This window comes from Labeo rohita, chromosome 13 (assembly GCF_022985175.1).
Source record: "Labeo rohita strain BAU-BD-2019 chromosome 13, IGBB_LRoh.1.0, whole genome shotgun sequence".
Taxonomy (NCBI): Eukaryota; Metazoa; Chordata; class Actinopteri; order Cypriniformes; family Cyprinidae; genus Labeo; species Labeo rohita.
Window position 1 is genome coordinate 12,723,347 of NC_066881.1, and position 17,003 is coordinate 12,740,349.

General features: G+C 36.8%; 1 protein-coding gene across 3 annotated transcripts; it reads left to right on the forward strand.

Annotated features, from left to right (window-relative positions):
* Positions 1-636: 636 nt before the first annotated feature.
* Positions 637-16,961, forward strand: LOC127174952 (alcohol dehydrogenase 1-like). 3 transcript variants are annotated; one of them, XM_051125663.1, is made up of 10 exons: positions 13,214-13,309; positions 13,491-13,528; positions 14,323-14,424; positions 14,535-14,676; positions 14,797-14,884; positions 14,956-15,175; positions 15,962-16,222; positions 16,320-16,449; positions 16,534-16,672; positions 16,748-16,961. In XM_051125663.1, exons 1-10 carry the CDS (start codon positions 13,303-13,305, stop codon positions 16,776-16,778), a joined length of 1,158 nt encoding a protein of 385 aa, XP_050981620.1. In that variant the 5' UTR covers positions 13,214-13,302; the 3' UTR covers positions 16,779-16,961. The 3 variants fall into 3 exon arrangements, with proteins under 3 accessions (XP_050981622.1, XP_050981621.1, XP_050981620.1); XM_051125665.1 differs by lacking the exons at positions 13,214-13,309; positions 13,491-13,528; positions 14,323-14,424; ... (4 more) ...; positions 16,320-16,449; positions 16,534-16,672 and adding exons at positions 637-739; positions 1,437-1,538; positions 1,625-1,766; ... (3 more) ...; positions 5,858-5,990; positions 6,065-6,203; XM_051125664.1 differs by lacking the exons at positions 13,214-13,309; positions 13,491-13,528; positions 14,323-14,424; ... (5 more) ...; positions 16,534-16,672; positions 16,748-16,961 and adding exons at positions 637-739; positions 1,437-1,538; positions 1,625-1,766; ... (4 more) ...; positions 6,065-6,203; positions 6,288-7,051.
* Positions 16,962-17,003: the final 42 nt, after the last annotated feature.

Below are 17,003 nucleotides of genomic sequence, written 5' to 3' on the forward strand. Positions count from 1 at the left end.
AGATTTGTTATATTTTGAATACAATTTTTCTTTGTAAAAGGCAAAAAGTTGATTATACTGATTTCAAAGTTAAGGATTCATTAATTTCAATATACATTAAACCAAAAACTATCATAATATCTTTAATAATTCAGTCTACTTTATTTTTGACAAAACATCCCATGTTTCGGTAGTGACAGTAATGTTTTGGTAACAACCACATCACATTACAGAATTTTAACTTGCATACTAAAACATACTAAAATACAAAAAAATTGCATAACTGTACTGAAATTTTGTCCCTTTTTTGTGAGTTTCAATAGATAATAGAAGGATCTTAGTAAACATCTAAGATTTGAATACTTGAACGCTTTTAAATTTATTTTTCGCAGTTTGGGCCAATTCTGTCGAATGGCCTATATAATTGTGTTACAAATATTTAGAAAATCATATACAGTATCTTTAAAAGTATTTCTTGTTTAACCTTGTTTAAAATACCCTGTTATTATCCCTTGGGTAATGTTGGCTAAGAAACCTAAAAATCACACGAGAGAAATAATCTTAATATATATATTTACTGTATTAATAAGTTACAGTTTTACTTCAGTAAAAAAAGGAGAGGAGAGAGAGAGAAAAAGAGAGAGAGATTGCTTCATCCACGCATTACCAGAGTATAAAAACGAGCACCAAAATATCTCTGCCTCTCTTTGCATTCATCACAGCAATACAACTACGTTGGGAAATGGCCACTGCAGGGAAGGTTCGTAAACTTGTCTTCTGGTCTCTTTTCATTTGTGCTGCACAGCAGTTAATGCATTTTTAATACAGCTCCAGTCCGTTTATGCATTTAAGCTAATTTCCATTGATCTATTGATGAGGAACAGTTTACAGCGCAAAGACATCTTAAAAATAAGATTATATCTGAGAAATTTAATGCTAACGTTTTAGTAAGACTCTCATAAGAATGCTATAAATGCTTTAACTCATAAATGCAAAAACTTTTGCCTAAGAAAATTATGCAAAAACAATCTTGCATCAGATATGTAGCTTGTGTGTGTTATTATTACTGCAATGCACAACTGATTTATAATTCTAATGCAGTATATATATGTGACAATTGTATGTTTTCTTTTAATGTTTTTTCCATGTAGTTTTTATTTGTCATTCTGCCAGTTTTCCACCAAATGGAAACTATTAAACCACGCTACAACTGCAAAAAATTGTGCTCTGCCAGTTTGATTGGGTTAATATTTATCTTTGATTGTGAAATATTTGTGCTTCTAAAAACAGATGTTTAATGTTTCCATTGGCTTAAGCCAAACAGCTGGACAACCTCCAACTCCAGTTAAAGAGCGGAGATCATGTAACTGCTTAAGCACAGTGGTTATATAAACATCTGTAGTCAACCATTAAATGTCTATAAAACATGCTGAACCAAGTTCTTTTGTGTGCTAAAGGTGATTAAATGTCGGGCTGCTGTTGCCTGGGAGCCCAATGCGCCTCTGATGATGGAGGAAATAGAAGTCGCTCCACCTCAGGAAGGAGAAATACGAATTAAGGTGGAAAATGTCCCACGAAAGTTGTCAAAATGGTTAATATCAATACAAATGAACTTGTATTGGTTAACTTTTCTCCTGTCTTGAAGGTTGTAGCTACAGGTGTTTGTCACACCGACCTTTACCACCTGTTTGAAGGGAAGGACAAGCGGGGTTTTCCCTCTGTCCTGGGACATGAGGGCGCTGGTGTGGTGGAGAGTGTGGGACCTGGAGTCACTGGTTTCAAACCAGGTCACAAAATAAAACTACATATTCACATTTCCAAGTCTTTATTTTTTCTTTAAAGGGGTAGTTCACTCAAAAACGGAAATTCTGTCATCAATAGCTTACCTTCACGTCTTTTTAAAGGAGAAGTCCACTTCCAGAACAACAATTTACAAATAATGTACTCACCCCCTTGTCATCCAAGATGTTCATGTCTTTCTTTCTTCAGTCGTAAAGAAATTATGTTTTTTGAGGAAAACATTTCAGCATTTTTCTCCATACTGATATGGTGCCCCAAAATGCAGTTTAAATGCAGCTTCAAATGATCCCAAATGTGGTTGTAAACGATCCCAGCTGAGAAAGAAGGGTCTTATCTAGCATAACGATCGGTTATTTTAATAAAAATAATAAAATTTCTATACTTTTTAATGCCAAACGCTCATCTTGTCTTATTCTGCCTGAACTGTTTTTGTTCCGGTTCATGACAGTTAGGGTATGTCAAAAAACTCCCATCTCATGTTCTCCCTCCACTTCAAAATCATCCTATATCACTGTTTTACATTTTTTGTTAAATGTGTTTGATCTTCTTTGCATGTTCACTTTGCAAAGACTGGGTCGGAACTTCTGCAGTGATGCAGGATGATTTTGAAATCATTTTTGAAGTTGAGTGAGAAAATACGGTTGGAGTTTTTCAACATACCCTAACTGTCTTGAGCCAGAATACACAGAGTTCACGGAAAGCAAGACAAGACGAGCATTTGAGATTAAAAAGTATTTAAATTGTATTTTTTATGTATTGAAAATTGTATTCAATCGTTTCGCTAGATAAGACCCTTCTTCCTCGGTTGGGATTGTTTACAACCGCATTTGGGATCGTTTGAAGCCGCATTTAAACTGCATTTCGGAAGTTCAATCTCGGGGCACCATATCAGTCCATTATATGGAGAAAAATCCTGAAATGTTTCCCTCAAAAAACATAATTTCTTTACTGCTGAAGAAAGAAAGATATGAACATCTTGGATGACAAGGGGGTGAGTACATTATCTGCAAATTTTTGTTCTGGAAGTGGACTTCTCCTTTGACTGAATCTTTTCAATGAATCTGTTCCAATCTAACTTATTTGTTCATAAATGAAAAATAAATCTGTGTATTCTGGTGAACAGGTGACAAGGTCATTCCACTCTTCCTCTCTCAGTGTGGAGAATGCAAGTTCTGCAAGTGTCCAAAAACAAACCTGTGTGACTGCAGCTGGTAGGAAATGCAAAAAACACAACAACTTTTCACATTATATTTCATTGTCTTGCTTTTTGGGAATGTATCTTTTTTTCTCTGGCAGGTCAAGTAAATATCATGACATTATGTCTGACCCTACAACACGTTTCACTTGCCGTGGTCGGCCCATTCTGCAGTTCATGGGCACCAGTACTTTCTCTGAGTACACCGTCATCAACCAGATTGCCGTAGCCAAGATTCATGACGATGCGCCGCTCGACCGCGTGTGTCTGCTCGGCTGCGGCATCTCTACTGGTTATGGAGCTGCTGTCAACACAGCTGGGGTGTGTATAGATGTTTGGTGTACTCAAGAAGTATCTGGACACTTATGCCACACTTGAATGAATGTTTTTGCTGAATCAAGGGCCATTCATTTAGAAGAAAGAGAGCACAAGGACACTTTAAGAAAACATGAAAAAAGACTTATATTAAATGTTTATCTCAGCTGGGCTGATATGATATTGCTTTTATACAACTGATAAAATAAACAAGACGCCAATATTGAGTAACTTACATTTTAAACAAAATAAATATAACTACTTTCATATTTCAATAATTTAACCACACATTCCCATATTTACAGTTCTCTGATGTCAGTTAATGTTCACAAGACATGCAAGTAAACAAATCAAATATTTAGGCCTGGTTTTACAGACAGGGATTAGACTAAGCCAGGATTAGGCCATAGTTCAATTAAGACATTTAAGTAATTTTTTAATTTTTAATATATTATGAGATCAGTCAGTGCAAGTTTCTTTTAGCTGAAACAGCTCAGACTTACATTTTAGTCTGGGACTAGGCTTAAGCCTTGTCTGTGAAACCGGGGGATAATTTTTAGTAAGTGTTTTTTGATTCTTAAAACTATTTATTTATTATCATTTTAATTGTTATGATTTTATAAATTATTAGTATTTCATCAACTCACAACCCCCCTGCAGTTCATTCACAAACCCTTTGACACTCGCAAAACCCCAATGCATTCAAACAGTTTGGTTGAGTGAAAAATTCAATGGCTTATGCATAAAGGTTGTTTTATTTTAAACACTGTGCCCTCAGTAGGTCACATTTGTTGGTCTCATATGTTATTGAAGCTGTCCCCTTTCAAAAAAACCCCATTATATTCCAAAGTAAGAAATTACATTAATTACATTACATTAAGCAGCACAAGAAAAAAAACAAAAACATACGGTTGCACAGTTGCACTCTTGAAACACTGCTGAGGATTGCAACTAACTGTTATATAAAAGGATTTGGACACTTTTTGTATATACACAATTGAGGTCAAAAGATTGCAAAGGTTTGAAAACTTTTTGAATTTGAAGATCAGGGTAAATGTAACTTATTTTGTCTTCTGGGAAACATGTATCTATCTTCTGAAGCTTCTGAAAGGCAGTACTAAATAAAAAAAATATGAGATTTAGGCAAAATAAGAAAAATGCACACATCTTCAGTCTGTTCAAAAGTTTCACCCCCGGCTCTTAATGCATGGTGTTTCCTTCTGGAGCATCAGTGAGTGTTTGAACCTTCTGTAATAGTTGCATATGAGTCCCTTAGTTGCCCTCAGTGTGAAAAGATGAAGCTCAAAATTGTACAGTCATTGTTGGAAAGGGTTCAAATACACAAAAATGCTGGAAAACCAAAGAATTTGTGGGACTTGAGGGATTTTTCTGAAGAACAGCAGGCAGTTTAATTGTTCAGGACAAACAAGGGACTCATGAACAACTATCACTAAACAAAAAACACAGCTGTGGATCATTCAGGTAACAACAGTATAAAGAATCAAGGGCGTGTAAACTATTATTTTCTCTTGTGGACTATATGTAAACATCTTTTATGTGAAATATCTTATTCAGGTCAGTACTAAATAAACATAAAATGCATTTTGTATGATCATTTGATCATAATGAACATTTTTAATGATTCTGAAAGGGGGATGCAAACTTTTGACCTCAACTGTATGTTTATTAAGATAACCACAAAATAATAATAATAATAATAATAATAATGATAATAATTTTGTTTGCACGTGTTATCTGAAGCAAAGAAATTCATACAATTTAAAGATTTGTTCTAAACCTGTAAGACTTTCATTCATCTTTGGAACGCAAATTAAGATATTTTTGATGAAATCCAAGAGCTTTCTGACCCTGCATAGACAGAAACACTACTGAAATGTTCAAGGCCCAAAAAGTATTCTCGTTTTATAACAATATGGTTGAACCACTGATGTCACATGGACTATTTTAACAATGTCCTTTCTACATTTCTGGGCCTTGAACATGTCAGTTGCCTTGCTGTCTATACAATTTCATCAAAAATATCTTAATTTGTGTTCCAAAGATGAAATGAAGGTCTTACAGTTTTGGAACGACATGAGGGTGAGAATTTTAATTTTTGGGTGAACTATCCCTTTAAAATAGTTTTTGTGGCTTGAAAGGTAAATGTTATTAATTTTATTCCATTTGTGTTTGTGTGAAGGTTACACCAGGCTCAGTGTGTGCAGTGTTTGGACTGGGTGCAGTCGGTCTGGCTGCAGTCATGGGCTGCAAAAACGCTGGAGCCTCTCGCATCTTTGCTGTGGATATTAATGAGCAGAAATTTGAGAAGGCAAAGGTCTTCGGTGCCACTGATTTTCTAAATCCGAAGGCGTATAATAAACCCATCTCTGAAGTACTGGCAGAAATGACCAATGGAGGAGTGGATTTCTCACTCGAGTGTGTGGGCAACACTGAAGTAATGGTAAGACCTCCCTGACACGTTTGTAAAAGAGGCTTTTATTTACTAACTCACTTAAAAGCTTTCAGTACTTTTTTTATGTCTGTGACTTCACGCATCTTTGACCTCAGAGAACTGCACTGGAGTCCTGTACTAAAGGTTGGGGAGTGAGTGTTTTGGTTGGCTGGACTGATGTGAAGGATTTTTCTGCACGGCCAATTCAGCTCATATCTGGGAAAACATGGAAAGGATCTCTATTTGGAGGTAATCAAGCTGTCAGAGTAGGAGCTTGAGTACATGCTTTAGCATACAGTACATTCATTTCTGATTATGTAAAGGATTTAAGAGCAAGGACTCGGTTCCAAATCTGGTTCGCGACTACATGACCGGCAAAATAAAGCTTGATGAGTTCATAACCCACAAAATGAATCTGGAGCAGGTCAATGATGCAATCAACCTCATGAAGACTGGAGACTGGTACATTTGTCACTCACATATTTTTGTATTTGAAGTTAATATTGTAAAAAATAAAATCCTAACCATTTGTTTTCTATCCTATAGCATTCGATGCATCCTGAATATATCCAAATGAGAAGCAAATCGTCTTCACCCAACCAGTTTCTAGGCCACAGTTATATTTGGCTTATTCGCTTCTCCCTCTTTGCAGTATTTGAGTAACAGCTGGGTCCATTCAAGGATCCTCTTTGATAGCATATTCCAGCCCTCTGCTTTATTAAGTGATTCACAAGTGCATGTAAACATTAATGTTTAACATCAAAAACAGTGCTATTCATCTGCAAGGCAAAATGCTTCTAAAAAAAGTTCAGCAAGAAAATGTTGTCTGTGCCAAATAAAAAAAGAGACAAGCATATAAATCATTTCAAATGGTTTTGTGTAACCAATTTATGATGTCGTCAAAATAGTTTATTTCTCTCCTCTAAGCCAGAGTCTCTAGCATTTGTCTTGGTTACATAACCATCATGGGAATGTTGGGAAGCACCACAAAATATGCAGCTGCACCCTGCAGCTTAAACCCAAACACTGATAATCATGCTAAATGCTTTACATCATGTTTTTCTCAAATGCATTCTTCATATCTGTCTATCTTGGCTGGTCAATTTGGTCTTATGCAGAAACCATTTTTCCAGACTTTTCTAAAAAATGTTTTTAAGACAAACTCATGGAAATAGATTGCTCAGCCCCAATGCAGACATATTCAATGCCATTTTAAAATAATGAAACTATTTCTGAAAGGTGTAGATGAAACTAAAGGTATGAATCTTGTACTCCAGTTCTGTCTTAATAAAAGTTAAATGATGAACCTCTTGGATGATTGCAGGAATGTTTTTCAGCTGCTTTTAACGGAATATTATCTGACATTTTATGAATTAAATGCCCTTTTCATTTCTTTGTGATCTCATGCGATCAAAAAAATGTGTGGGAGCTCAGCTAATATGTTTTTATAGAGTGTCTACTATGACATAAACCGAATAGGAAATTATATTGTGAGGGTTGAAAGGCACACTATGGTGATATTGAGCCTTTTAAGATTCAGTTGGCCAAAATAAAGGAGAAAATCAACTTTAATTCAGCTTGCAAACTGAACAACTGAAATTTATTTCATGATTTGCATCAAATAGACAAAAAGCACCTGTGATACAAAGTCTGACACTATTTTATCAAGTGTTCACATTGCTTTTTAAGTGGCAATGATCAGAAAATAATTAAACCATTTGTAGCCTACTTAACCTAATGTTTCCCCTAGGTGTTCACAGACACATTCTCACTCAAACAAGATCGATTTAATTGAACCTTATAAATGCTGGTAGAAGTTCATGAAAAACATTTGTACAATGTTCAATAACCTTACGAGTCTTTTAGCTGTAAAGAGTTTTCATATGTCAATCTTGATTTAATACAAGAGTTTGTACCAAACAAAACACGGTACACTGTAATGAGCCAGGCATACAAACACACTGAAACAGACTAAGACAGTAAACCTCACACAGCTGACAAGCTTGATATTTCTAAACAGTAGGATGATTATTTTGTGGTCACATATTCTTGGAAATCAGTGTATGTCAGGCCAGAAATCCACAAGAACTGTATCACAGATAAGTGCTTTACTATTGCCAACCTGCATAGTGTTCATGTCACCTCTGTTTTACCACATAACTACATTTCTAGACCAGCCGTCGCTATTACTACTTTACTTTCTGTAGCAATACATAAAACAAGGACAGTACAAGCTTTATGAGTGTTTGCAATCTCTGCAGGTCCGATTACATCACAGTGTGCAATGCTTGTATCATTCAGTCTGTGTCTTTTTGACAAGATGTTACTCACTGGATTGGTGTGGTACGTTTGGTGTCGTGGCCACAGTAGCTCTATACCACAGAAAAACTGTTTTCAGCGCATGATAGCAGATGCCAGGTTTCACTAGACACAAGACAGAAACAACCTTCTTCAGATCACAACACAGATATTCCCTTGTGCAAGTCTGCCCTCTAAAGATCATTAGTGTACATCACATCAGACAAACATACTGTAGCTCACACTAGGGCTGCCAACTTTTGAGTTCAACTTGGAGTAAGAATTCCCAAGGGGACGGTGGGCGGGGGGTGGGGCTATCAGTGGAGTTCTGTCTAACAACTGGACTGTGTTATTATCATCAGATTGACAAATAACTTTCACCACAACAAGAACAGCAATGCTATCTAAGACTTTTCTGTTCTATAATCTATAGTCTGCATATGCATTTCTCAATGCACATGTATTTTGACTACAATGGCAGTGGCCCTTCATAAGCAGGACTGAACACCTCTGGTCTACAGAATGCAAACACAAATATGCACCAGAGAGGTTGCCAAATCGGTCTCAAATGAGCCTGCTCTTGCTTTCGTTTGAGGTTGTTTTTCACTGCGTGAGAAAATAGACGTGGCATGAGAGTGTGAGAACGGTGTCAACTAGCCCAAATAAAATGTGGGCCGGATGAATTGTTTGGTGTTTGCTTGCATGTGCTTTAATTCTCACCAGTGTTGATGGCTTGCGTAAGACATTTATAAGTGGTCTGAATCTCTTGGCTCCCTCTACACAAAGGTTTCATTCAAATCTCAATGCAGACATTGTGTTTAAACTAAAGGTTTAGCTGATTTTATTATTCTTTTAGTTAAACAAATATAAACTTAATTTAAGTAGATATCAGTCATACAGTAATGTGACAAGACAGTGTTAGGCCTGCCATTGTTAAATGTATTATGGCGTCTTCAAGTCCCCCTGGGAAGTTGGTATATAGCAGGGGTGCCCAAACTCATCCCTGGAATGCCAACGTCCTGCAGAATTTAGCTTCAATTTGCCTTAACACACTTGCCAGAAAGTTAGTATGCTTAGTAAGAGCTTGATTAGCTGGTTCAGGTGCGTTTCACTGGAGTTGGAACTAAACTCTGAAGGATACCACCAGCACTCCAAGACCACCTTTTTCTTCAACGTGGAAGTAAGCCTATGGGTGAGACTTCCAGTTCATTATCCGCTATCGGGAAATAAGGAGAAGAGTAACAACGTGCAGTAAATGTTAATGTGTTCATACCCTGCTGAAAAAAAAACAGTTAAAACCAGCCTAAGCTGGTTTTAGCTGGTCATCCAGGCTTGTCTTAGCTGGTCATAGCTGGTCAGAAGGCAGGTTTTAGAGGGGTATTGGCCACTTCCTTGGCTGGCCAGGCTGTTCTTAGCTGGTCAGGCTGGGAGACCAGCTAAAACCACCTACTTCCAGCTAAGACCAGCCAACCAGTCTAGGCTGGTTTAAGCTGGTTTTTTTTTAGCAGGATAATTAAAATAATACATAAAAAATATGGTAAGACACACCAATTTGCAGTATCAAGCAGCAAAACGAGCTGTTTTATACAGCTAAAAATAGCTGGATACGAAAGCCACACCTATACAATTTACAAATGGCTGTGCCCGCACTTACGGGAAAAAGAAGGTGGATATAGTAAAGTTGGATATTCACCTTGTTCTTCAATGCAGAAGTACGCCTATGGACGAGACTCCCGATTCATTAGCTGCTATAAATAAAGAGAAGAATGACAAAGTACAGTAAATGGTAAAACTGCACTACAAACCAGTGTTTTCATAATTATAATAAATACATTAAAACAATATGGTAAGACACACCAATCTGCAATATCAAGCAGCAAAATGAGCTATTTTGTACTGCTAAAAACAGCTGGATAAGACCGGAAGCAAAACCCATCAAATTTACAAATGGCTCTTACCCGCAAAAATAAGGTGGGTAATTGGAAAGTCCTGTGCCAGTGGGGGTTCTGTCTTCAACTGGCTGGCAGATCACAGTCATGTGACCTGTCAGTGGCTGGTGGCAGCTGGCAGTTTGATTCTGGCAGGTCACGTGACCTTCTAGTGGCGGGCTGGTGGCTGGCAGTCTCAACCGCTTTAGCCGCTGTGAGTATAACGCGTTCTCTATCACTCTCGCTGAAAGGAAATACACTATTTTATTGTTATGAATGTATTCTTATGACTCTGTTCTTTTGTATGATTGACATTTTAGTTTTTTTTCCACAATTAAAGCAGTCAAATGAGCGTGATCACGACTGGTTGCTTACTGACGCTTAGCTTAAACTCGGAGCGCTCTCGCGGCTGTCAGACTGAGCTGCCAGTTGAAATCACGGCCATTTGAACACTTTACTCGTAAAAAACCTCCATAAAACATCGGCAGATTAAAAGACTAGACCCATAAGAAGATACAGGGCTCTCAAGTTTTGGAAAAAGTTTGGAGTGAGATTACTGTTAGGGGAGAAGCCACTCAAATATTTGCAGCAGCGCCCCCTTGGCCCCACACAATTCTCTTAAGTTTTTTCTATAAGTTACATTTTATCTGTTGTTCAAAATTGACCAGCACAAAATAGGAATTTTATCAACTGGTAAATCTTATAAAAGTCAAATTAATGGAAATAAAATAAAATGTTTTATATATTTCAGAAATACAGATCAAAGATAAAAAGAAATTTGGCCCCAAACGAGCCAACATAACAGCAGCGCTCAATACTGTACACACACAGTAGGATTGCAGAACTTGCCCTCTGCATGTAGCCTATGTAAAGCTGTGCGTTTCAGCATTTCAGCTTATGAATGGCTTTTATTATTGCAAGTGTTTTTTGCACATTTTGATGTCTTGATGATAGTGGTAGGGCCTTGAACTTAACTAGAGTAGCTAGTAATGGAATTATATAATTTAATAACAAATGTAACTAATTTGTTACAGTTACTGAAAAACAATGTACAGTTAAATTACAGTTACTTATGAAAATGTTAACGATTACAAAGGGGATTACATCTGAATATTTTCACACACTTACAGATTTGATTTCCCAAATTGCACTGACTGCTCTAAAATATGAGACACCAGTGTTTCAGGAGTTTAGGACACAGAACAGAACACATGCCTATTTGATAACTGTTTATTTCCAATTTGGGTTTATTGTATATGCTTTATTTTTTTAAGATTAACTGTTTTTTGTTTGTTTGTTTGTTTGTTTGTTTTTTGTTTTGTTTTTGTTTTGTTTTTTTTGTCCAAGGCATTGTTAGATGACAGTGTTTCCAATTATAGCCATGCAAGGATTTTATTTCAAAAACAGTATCATAGCTATTAAACTATATCTTATAATTTAAAAAATCTGTATTTAACCTCAGAATGATCTCAAAGTAAAAAGAGATGCTAAAGTCTGATTTTGCGGTGGCTGTGCTTTAAAATTAAAGTATAATAATCATAATTCAAGTGATGAAGGATTTCATAGGTCTCACAGTAATTAGTGTTCAGTACTACTGTGACTGCTGCCAGAGGAAGCGAAAATAAGCTGCCAGTTGAGAACACGGCCGTTTTATTCATAATAAACCTCCATAAAATTACAATTACAACGTTGTTAGCATGATTAGCATGTTGTTAGCATAATTTGCAAGTTACTAGAATGGTGTTAGCATGATTAGCAAGTTACTAGCATGTTTCTAACCTGATTAGCATATTTCTCGCATGATTAGCATGTTTCTAACATGGCTAACATGTTTCTAGCATGATGTTAACATGATTGGCATGTTGCTAGCATGATTAGCATGTTGTTAGCATGTTTTTAACTTGATTAGCCAGTTACTAGCATTTTGTTAGCATGTTTATAGTATGATTAGCATGTAACTAGCACATTGCTAACATGATTGCCAAGTTACTAGCATATTGTTAGCATGATTAGCATGTTACTAACACGTTTGCTAGCATGATTAGCATGTTACTAGCATGTTGCTAGCATGATTAGCAAGTTACTAGCATGATTAGCATGTTGTTAACATGTTTCTAACATGATTAGCATGTTACTAGCATGTTAACACGATTAGCATGTTTCTAACATTTTGTTATCATGCTTCTAACATGATTAACATGCTATTAGCATGATAAGGAAGTTACTAGCATGTTGCTAGCATGATTAGCATGTTACTAACATGTTGTTAACATGTTTCTAGTATGATTAACATGTTAGTAGCACGTTGCTACCATGATTACCAAGTTACTAGCATATTGTTAGCATGATTAGCATGTTACTAACACGTTTGCTAGCATGATTAGCATGTTACTAGCATGTTGCTAGCATGATTAGCAAGTTACTAGCATGATTGGCATGTTGTTAACATGTTTCTAACATGATTAGCATGTTACTAGCATGTTAACACGATTAGCATGTTTCTAACATTTTGTTATCATGCTTCTAACATGATTAACATGCTATTAGCATGATAAGGAAGTTACTAGCATGTTGCTAGCATGATTAGCATGTTACTAACATGCTGTTAACATGTTTCTAGTATGATTAACATGTTAGTAGCATGTTGTTAGCATGATTAGCATGTTACTAGCACGTTGCTAGCATGATTACCAAGTTACTAGCATGTTTCTAACATGATTAGCACGTTTCTAGCATGTTGTTAACATGTTTCTTAACATGATTATCATGTTGCTAGCATGATTTAGATAGCTGAATAGATTAGAAATATTAGAGTGGAAGCTTAAATGAGTCTAAATTGATTAGAAATAGTACACAGAAGGGAAGCTTGATTGAGCCTCAAGGGATTCTGGGAGTTTGAAGAGTGTTGGCTCATTTGAACATTCCGTCAATGTAAGTCTATGGGATTTGTGGTGGTTTTGATAGTCTGGTTTACGAAAACCATAAGCCGGATCAGTTAGAAAAGATACAGCACACCGAGTCAGACCAGTCTGAAGGACTGGGCCAAGTTTGGTGGTTCTAGCTTGAAAACTCTAGGAGGAGATAGATAACGAAATTTGGCTCAGAAGAAGAATAATAATAATATTCTTAAATAGTAGATCAGTAAATTGGCTTTTTCAAGCCAACTTAATAAAGAGTTCGCATCATCTGTGTGTGTTTGCTTTTTTATGTTTTTGTTAGGGTCCTGAACGACTTAAACGCAGTATCTTTGCCCAGGTGTCAAAGTGTCAGTCCCGCATTCTCCACACAATTACACATGAGGGCAACTTTCCTCGTTCTCCCCTTGGCAGATAAACATGTCGGGTAATGTCTATATATCTGTAAATTTATAAGCTAAGTTTTATTATAGGTGTGTGTGTGTGTGTGTGTGTGTGAGAGAGAGAGAGACAGACAGAGAGAGAGAGAGAGAGAGGGAAGGAGATTCTTTCAAACCAGATAAATACGTGCACCAGAGAATTTCTGCGTTTCTTTGCAATCGTTTCAGCAATACGACTACACTGGGAAATGGACACTGCAGGGAAGGTTCGTAAACTTGTCTTTCTCTTCTCATTTGTGCTGCAGAGCAGTTAATGCATTTTTAATACAACTCCAATCCCATATTAGTTCATTTACATCGACCTATTGAGCACATAAGGAAACAGTTTACAGTGCAAAGGCATCTACAGTTAAGTTAATTTTTATTCCATCTGGTCAACTTTATGCAAAATTAATAAGACTCGTAAAACTGCTATGGATGCTTTGAGCAATAGCCAGTGTAACTATCATAAGCAAACACTTGTTAAAGTGATGGAAAAATCCAGATCTATGTCTTTTAGTATTACACACTTGTGTATATGTTATTATTGCAATGCACAATTGACTGGACTGCTTTACTAATGATAATGCAATATATCAAGACTGACTGTTCATATAAACACTAAATTATATATAAATACTACATAAAGAGGTTTGGATGCCCCATGTGAAAGTGTGAAGTGAAATTTAGCATAATTATACTTGTAATCCTCTTATAATTCTATTTTTGTTTTAAACAAATGTAACATTTTTAGGTTCTTTTTGTAATAGTTTTTTTTTTTTTTTTTTCAAATTCAAACTATACATTAAGTTTCACTGAGTTAATATTTATCTTTAGTGATGCTGAGATCACAGATAGTTGTGGCACTAAAAACATGTTTTAATGATTTACTTGGCTGGACAAACTCCAACTACGTATAGAGAGCAGAGATCATGCAACCACTCATTACTCAGCATTAATCTGTAGTCAACCATTAAATGTCTATAAAACATGCTGAACCAAGTTCTTTTGTGTGCTAAAGGTGATTAAATGTCGGGCTGCTGTTGCCTGGGAGCCCAATGCGCCTCTGGTAATAGAGGAAATAGAAGTCGGCCCCCCTCAGGAAGGAGAAATGCGAATTAAGGTGGGAAATGTCCAATGAAGTTGTTACAAACCCAAAAGAAGTAATTTGCAATTCAATGCATGAAATACTGTTCACTTGTAATGGTAAACAAGGATTTCCCCATCACATAGATTCTAGCTTCAAGTCTGTGTCACACCGAGATTTTCCACCTGTTTGAATCGAAGGACAAGCGGGGTTTTCCCACCGTCCTGGGACATGAGGGCGCTGGTGTGGTGGAGAGTGTGGGACCTGGAGTCACTGAATACAAACCAGGTCACAAACTAAATTGTCTTGATTTCAACTTTAAAAAGCATAGTTCAGCAAATGAAAGTTCACCCCCATGTTTATTCCAAACCTGTATGACTTTATTTTTTATTGTATTGTGGTGAACAGGTGATAAGGTCATTCCAGTCTCAGGCTCTCAGTGTAGAGAATGCAGGTTCTGCAAGAATCCAAAAACAAACCTGTGTGAGCGCAGCTGGTGAGAGACACAAACGACATAATCGACTTTTCACATATTGCTTATTAAAGCTTACCAAGTTTTTTTTTCAGGCTAAATTATCATGTCGATTTGATGTCGTATCCCACAACACGTTTCACTTGCCGTGGTCAGCCCCTCCTGCAGTTCACAAGCACCGGTACCTTTTCTGAGTACATCGTCATCAACCAGATGTATGTGGCAAAGATTCGTGACGATGCCCCACTTGACCGTGTCTGTCTTCTTGGCTGCGGCATCTCTACCGGTTATGGAGCTGCTGTCAACACGGCTGGGGTGTGTACAGATGCTCAAGAAGCATTTGAACACTTAGAATAGTGTGTGGAACTATACAATAAGCAACAAATAATGTATACACATATATCACAATATACACAATGCATACTGCAATATAGTAGGAATTGTATGGTAGTATGCCATTTTAAACAGCTTCTGTACTGTTTTGATTGTACTTCGACTTTCTTCAGTCGAAGAGGTTTTTGAGGAAAACATTCCAGGATTTTTTTTCTATATAGTGGACTTCAATGGTGGCCAATAAGTTGAAGGTCCAAATTGCAATTTCAATGCAGCTTCAAAGGACTCTACACGATCCCAGTCAAGGACTAAGTATCTTACCTAACAAAACGATGTCATTTTCTGAGAAAAATACAAATTTATATACTTTTTAACCACAAATGCTTGTCTCGCACTAGTGCGACTTTACGTATTACGCAGGCAGAAGTACCAACCCAGTGTTTACGTGAACGTGCAAAGAAAGTAAAACGGCCATTACAAAAAAGGTAAGACCCTTATTCCTCAGCTGAGATTGTGTAGAGCCTTTTGAAGCTGCATTGAAACTGCAGTTTGGACCTTCAACTTGTTGATCCCCATTGAAGTCTACTCAAGAAAAATTCTGGAATTGTTTTCCTAAAAAAAAAAAAAATTAATTTCTTTGCGACTGAAGAAAGATATAATCATCTTGGATGACATAGGGGTTACTAAATTATCAGGAAATTTTCATTCTGGAAGTGAACTAATCCTTTAAGGTGCTTTACACTAGTAATTAGTTGTGTTTGTGTGAAGGTTACACCAGGCTCAGTGTGTGCAGTCTTTGGACTGGGTGCAGTAGGTCTGGCTGCAGTCATGGGTTGTAAAAACGCCGGAGCCTCTCGCATCTTTGCAGTGGATATTAATGAGCAGAAATTTGAGAAGGCAAAGGTCTTAGGTGCCACCGATTGTCTGAATCCGAAGGCGTATAATAAACCCATCTCTGAAGTACTGGCAGAAATGACCAATGGAGGAGTGGATTTCTCACTCGAGTGTGTGGGCAACAGCGAAGTATCGGTAAGCCTCGATTTACACATGTATTTAGTTAGTTGTTTAAAAGCTATCAGTACTTGCAATCTTTCCATGTGTGAATGTAATGTGTTTTTGACCTCAGAGAATGGCATTGGAGTCCTGTATTAAAGGTTGGGGTGTGAGTGTTTTGGTTGGCTATACCGACGTAGACTTCTCAGCACGGCCAATTCAACTCATATCTGGGAAAACCTGGAAAGGAACTCTATTGGGAGGTAAACCAGCTGTCAGTTAATGTTTTTCTGTGGCTTTGACAGTACATACCTGTGCATGTATTAATTTCTGTTTATGTGAAAAAGGTTTTAAGATTAGGGACTCTGTTCCAAAACTGGTTAATGACTACATGACAGGCAAAATAAAGCTTGACGAGTTTATAACCCACAAAATGGATCTGGAGCAGATCAATGATGCCGTCAACCTCATGAAAACTGGACAATGGTACATTTCTTACATTGTTTTTCAGATTAATTCTATAACAAAAAAAACCTTCTAACTTTTTTACCTCTCTTACAGCATTCGATGCATCCTAAATATATCCAAATGAGAATCAAGTCATCTTCACTCAACTTCTACACCGCACTTTGAGACAATTTGACGGGAACAGATTGCTCAGACTTACCACAGGGCAGACACACTCAATACTAGTTTAAAGTACTTTAACTACTTCTGAAATGTGTAGAACAAACTGAAGTGATGGAATAAATCTTCTGCCTGGCTAAAAATTAAATTGTTTCACGTTTGGCATTTGTTATACATTTTAAAAAAACTT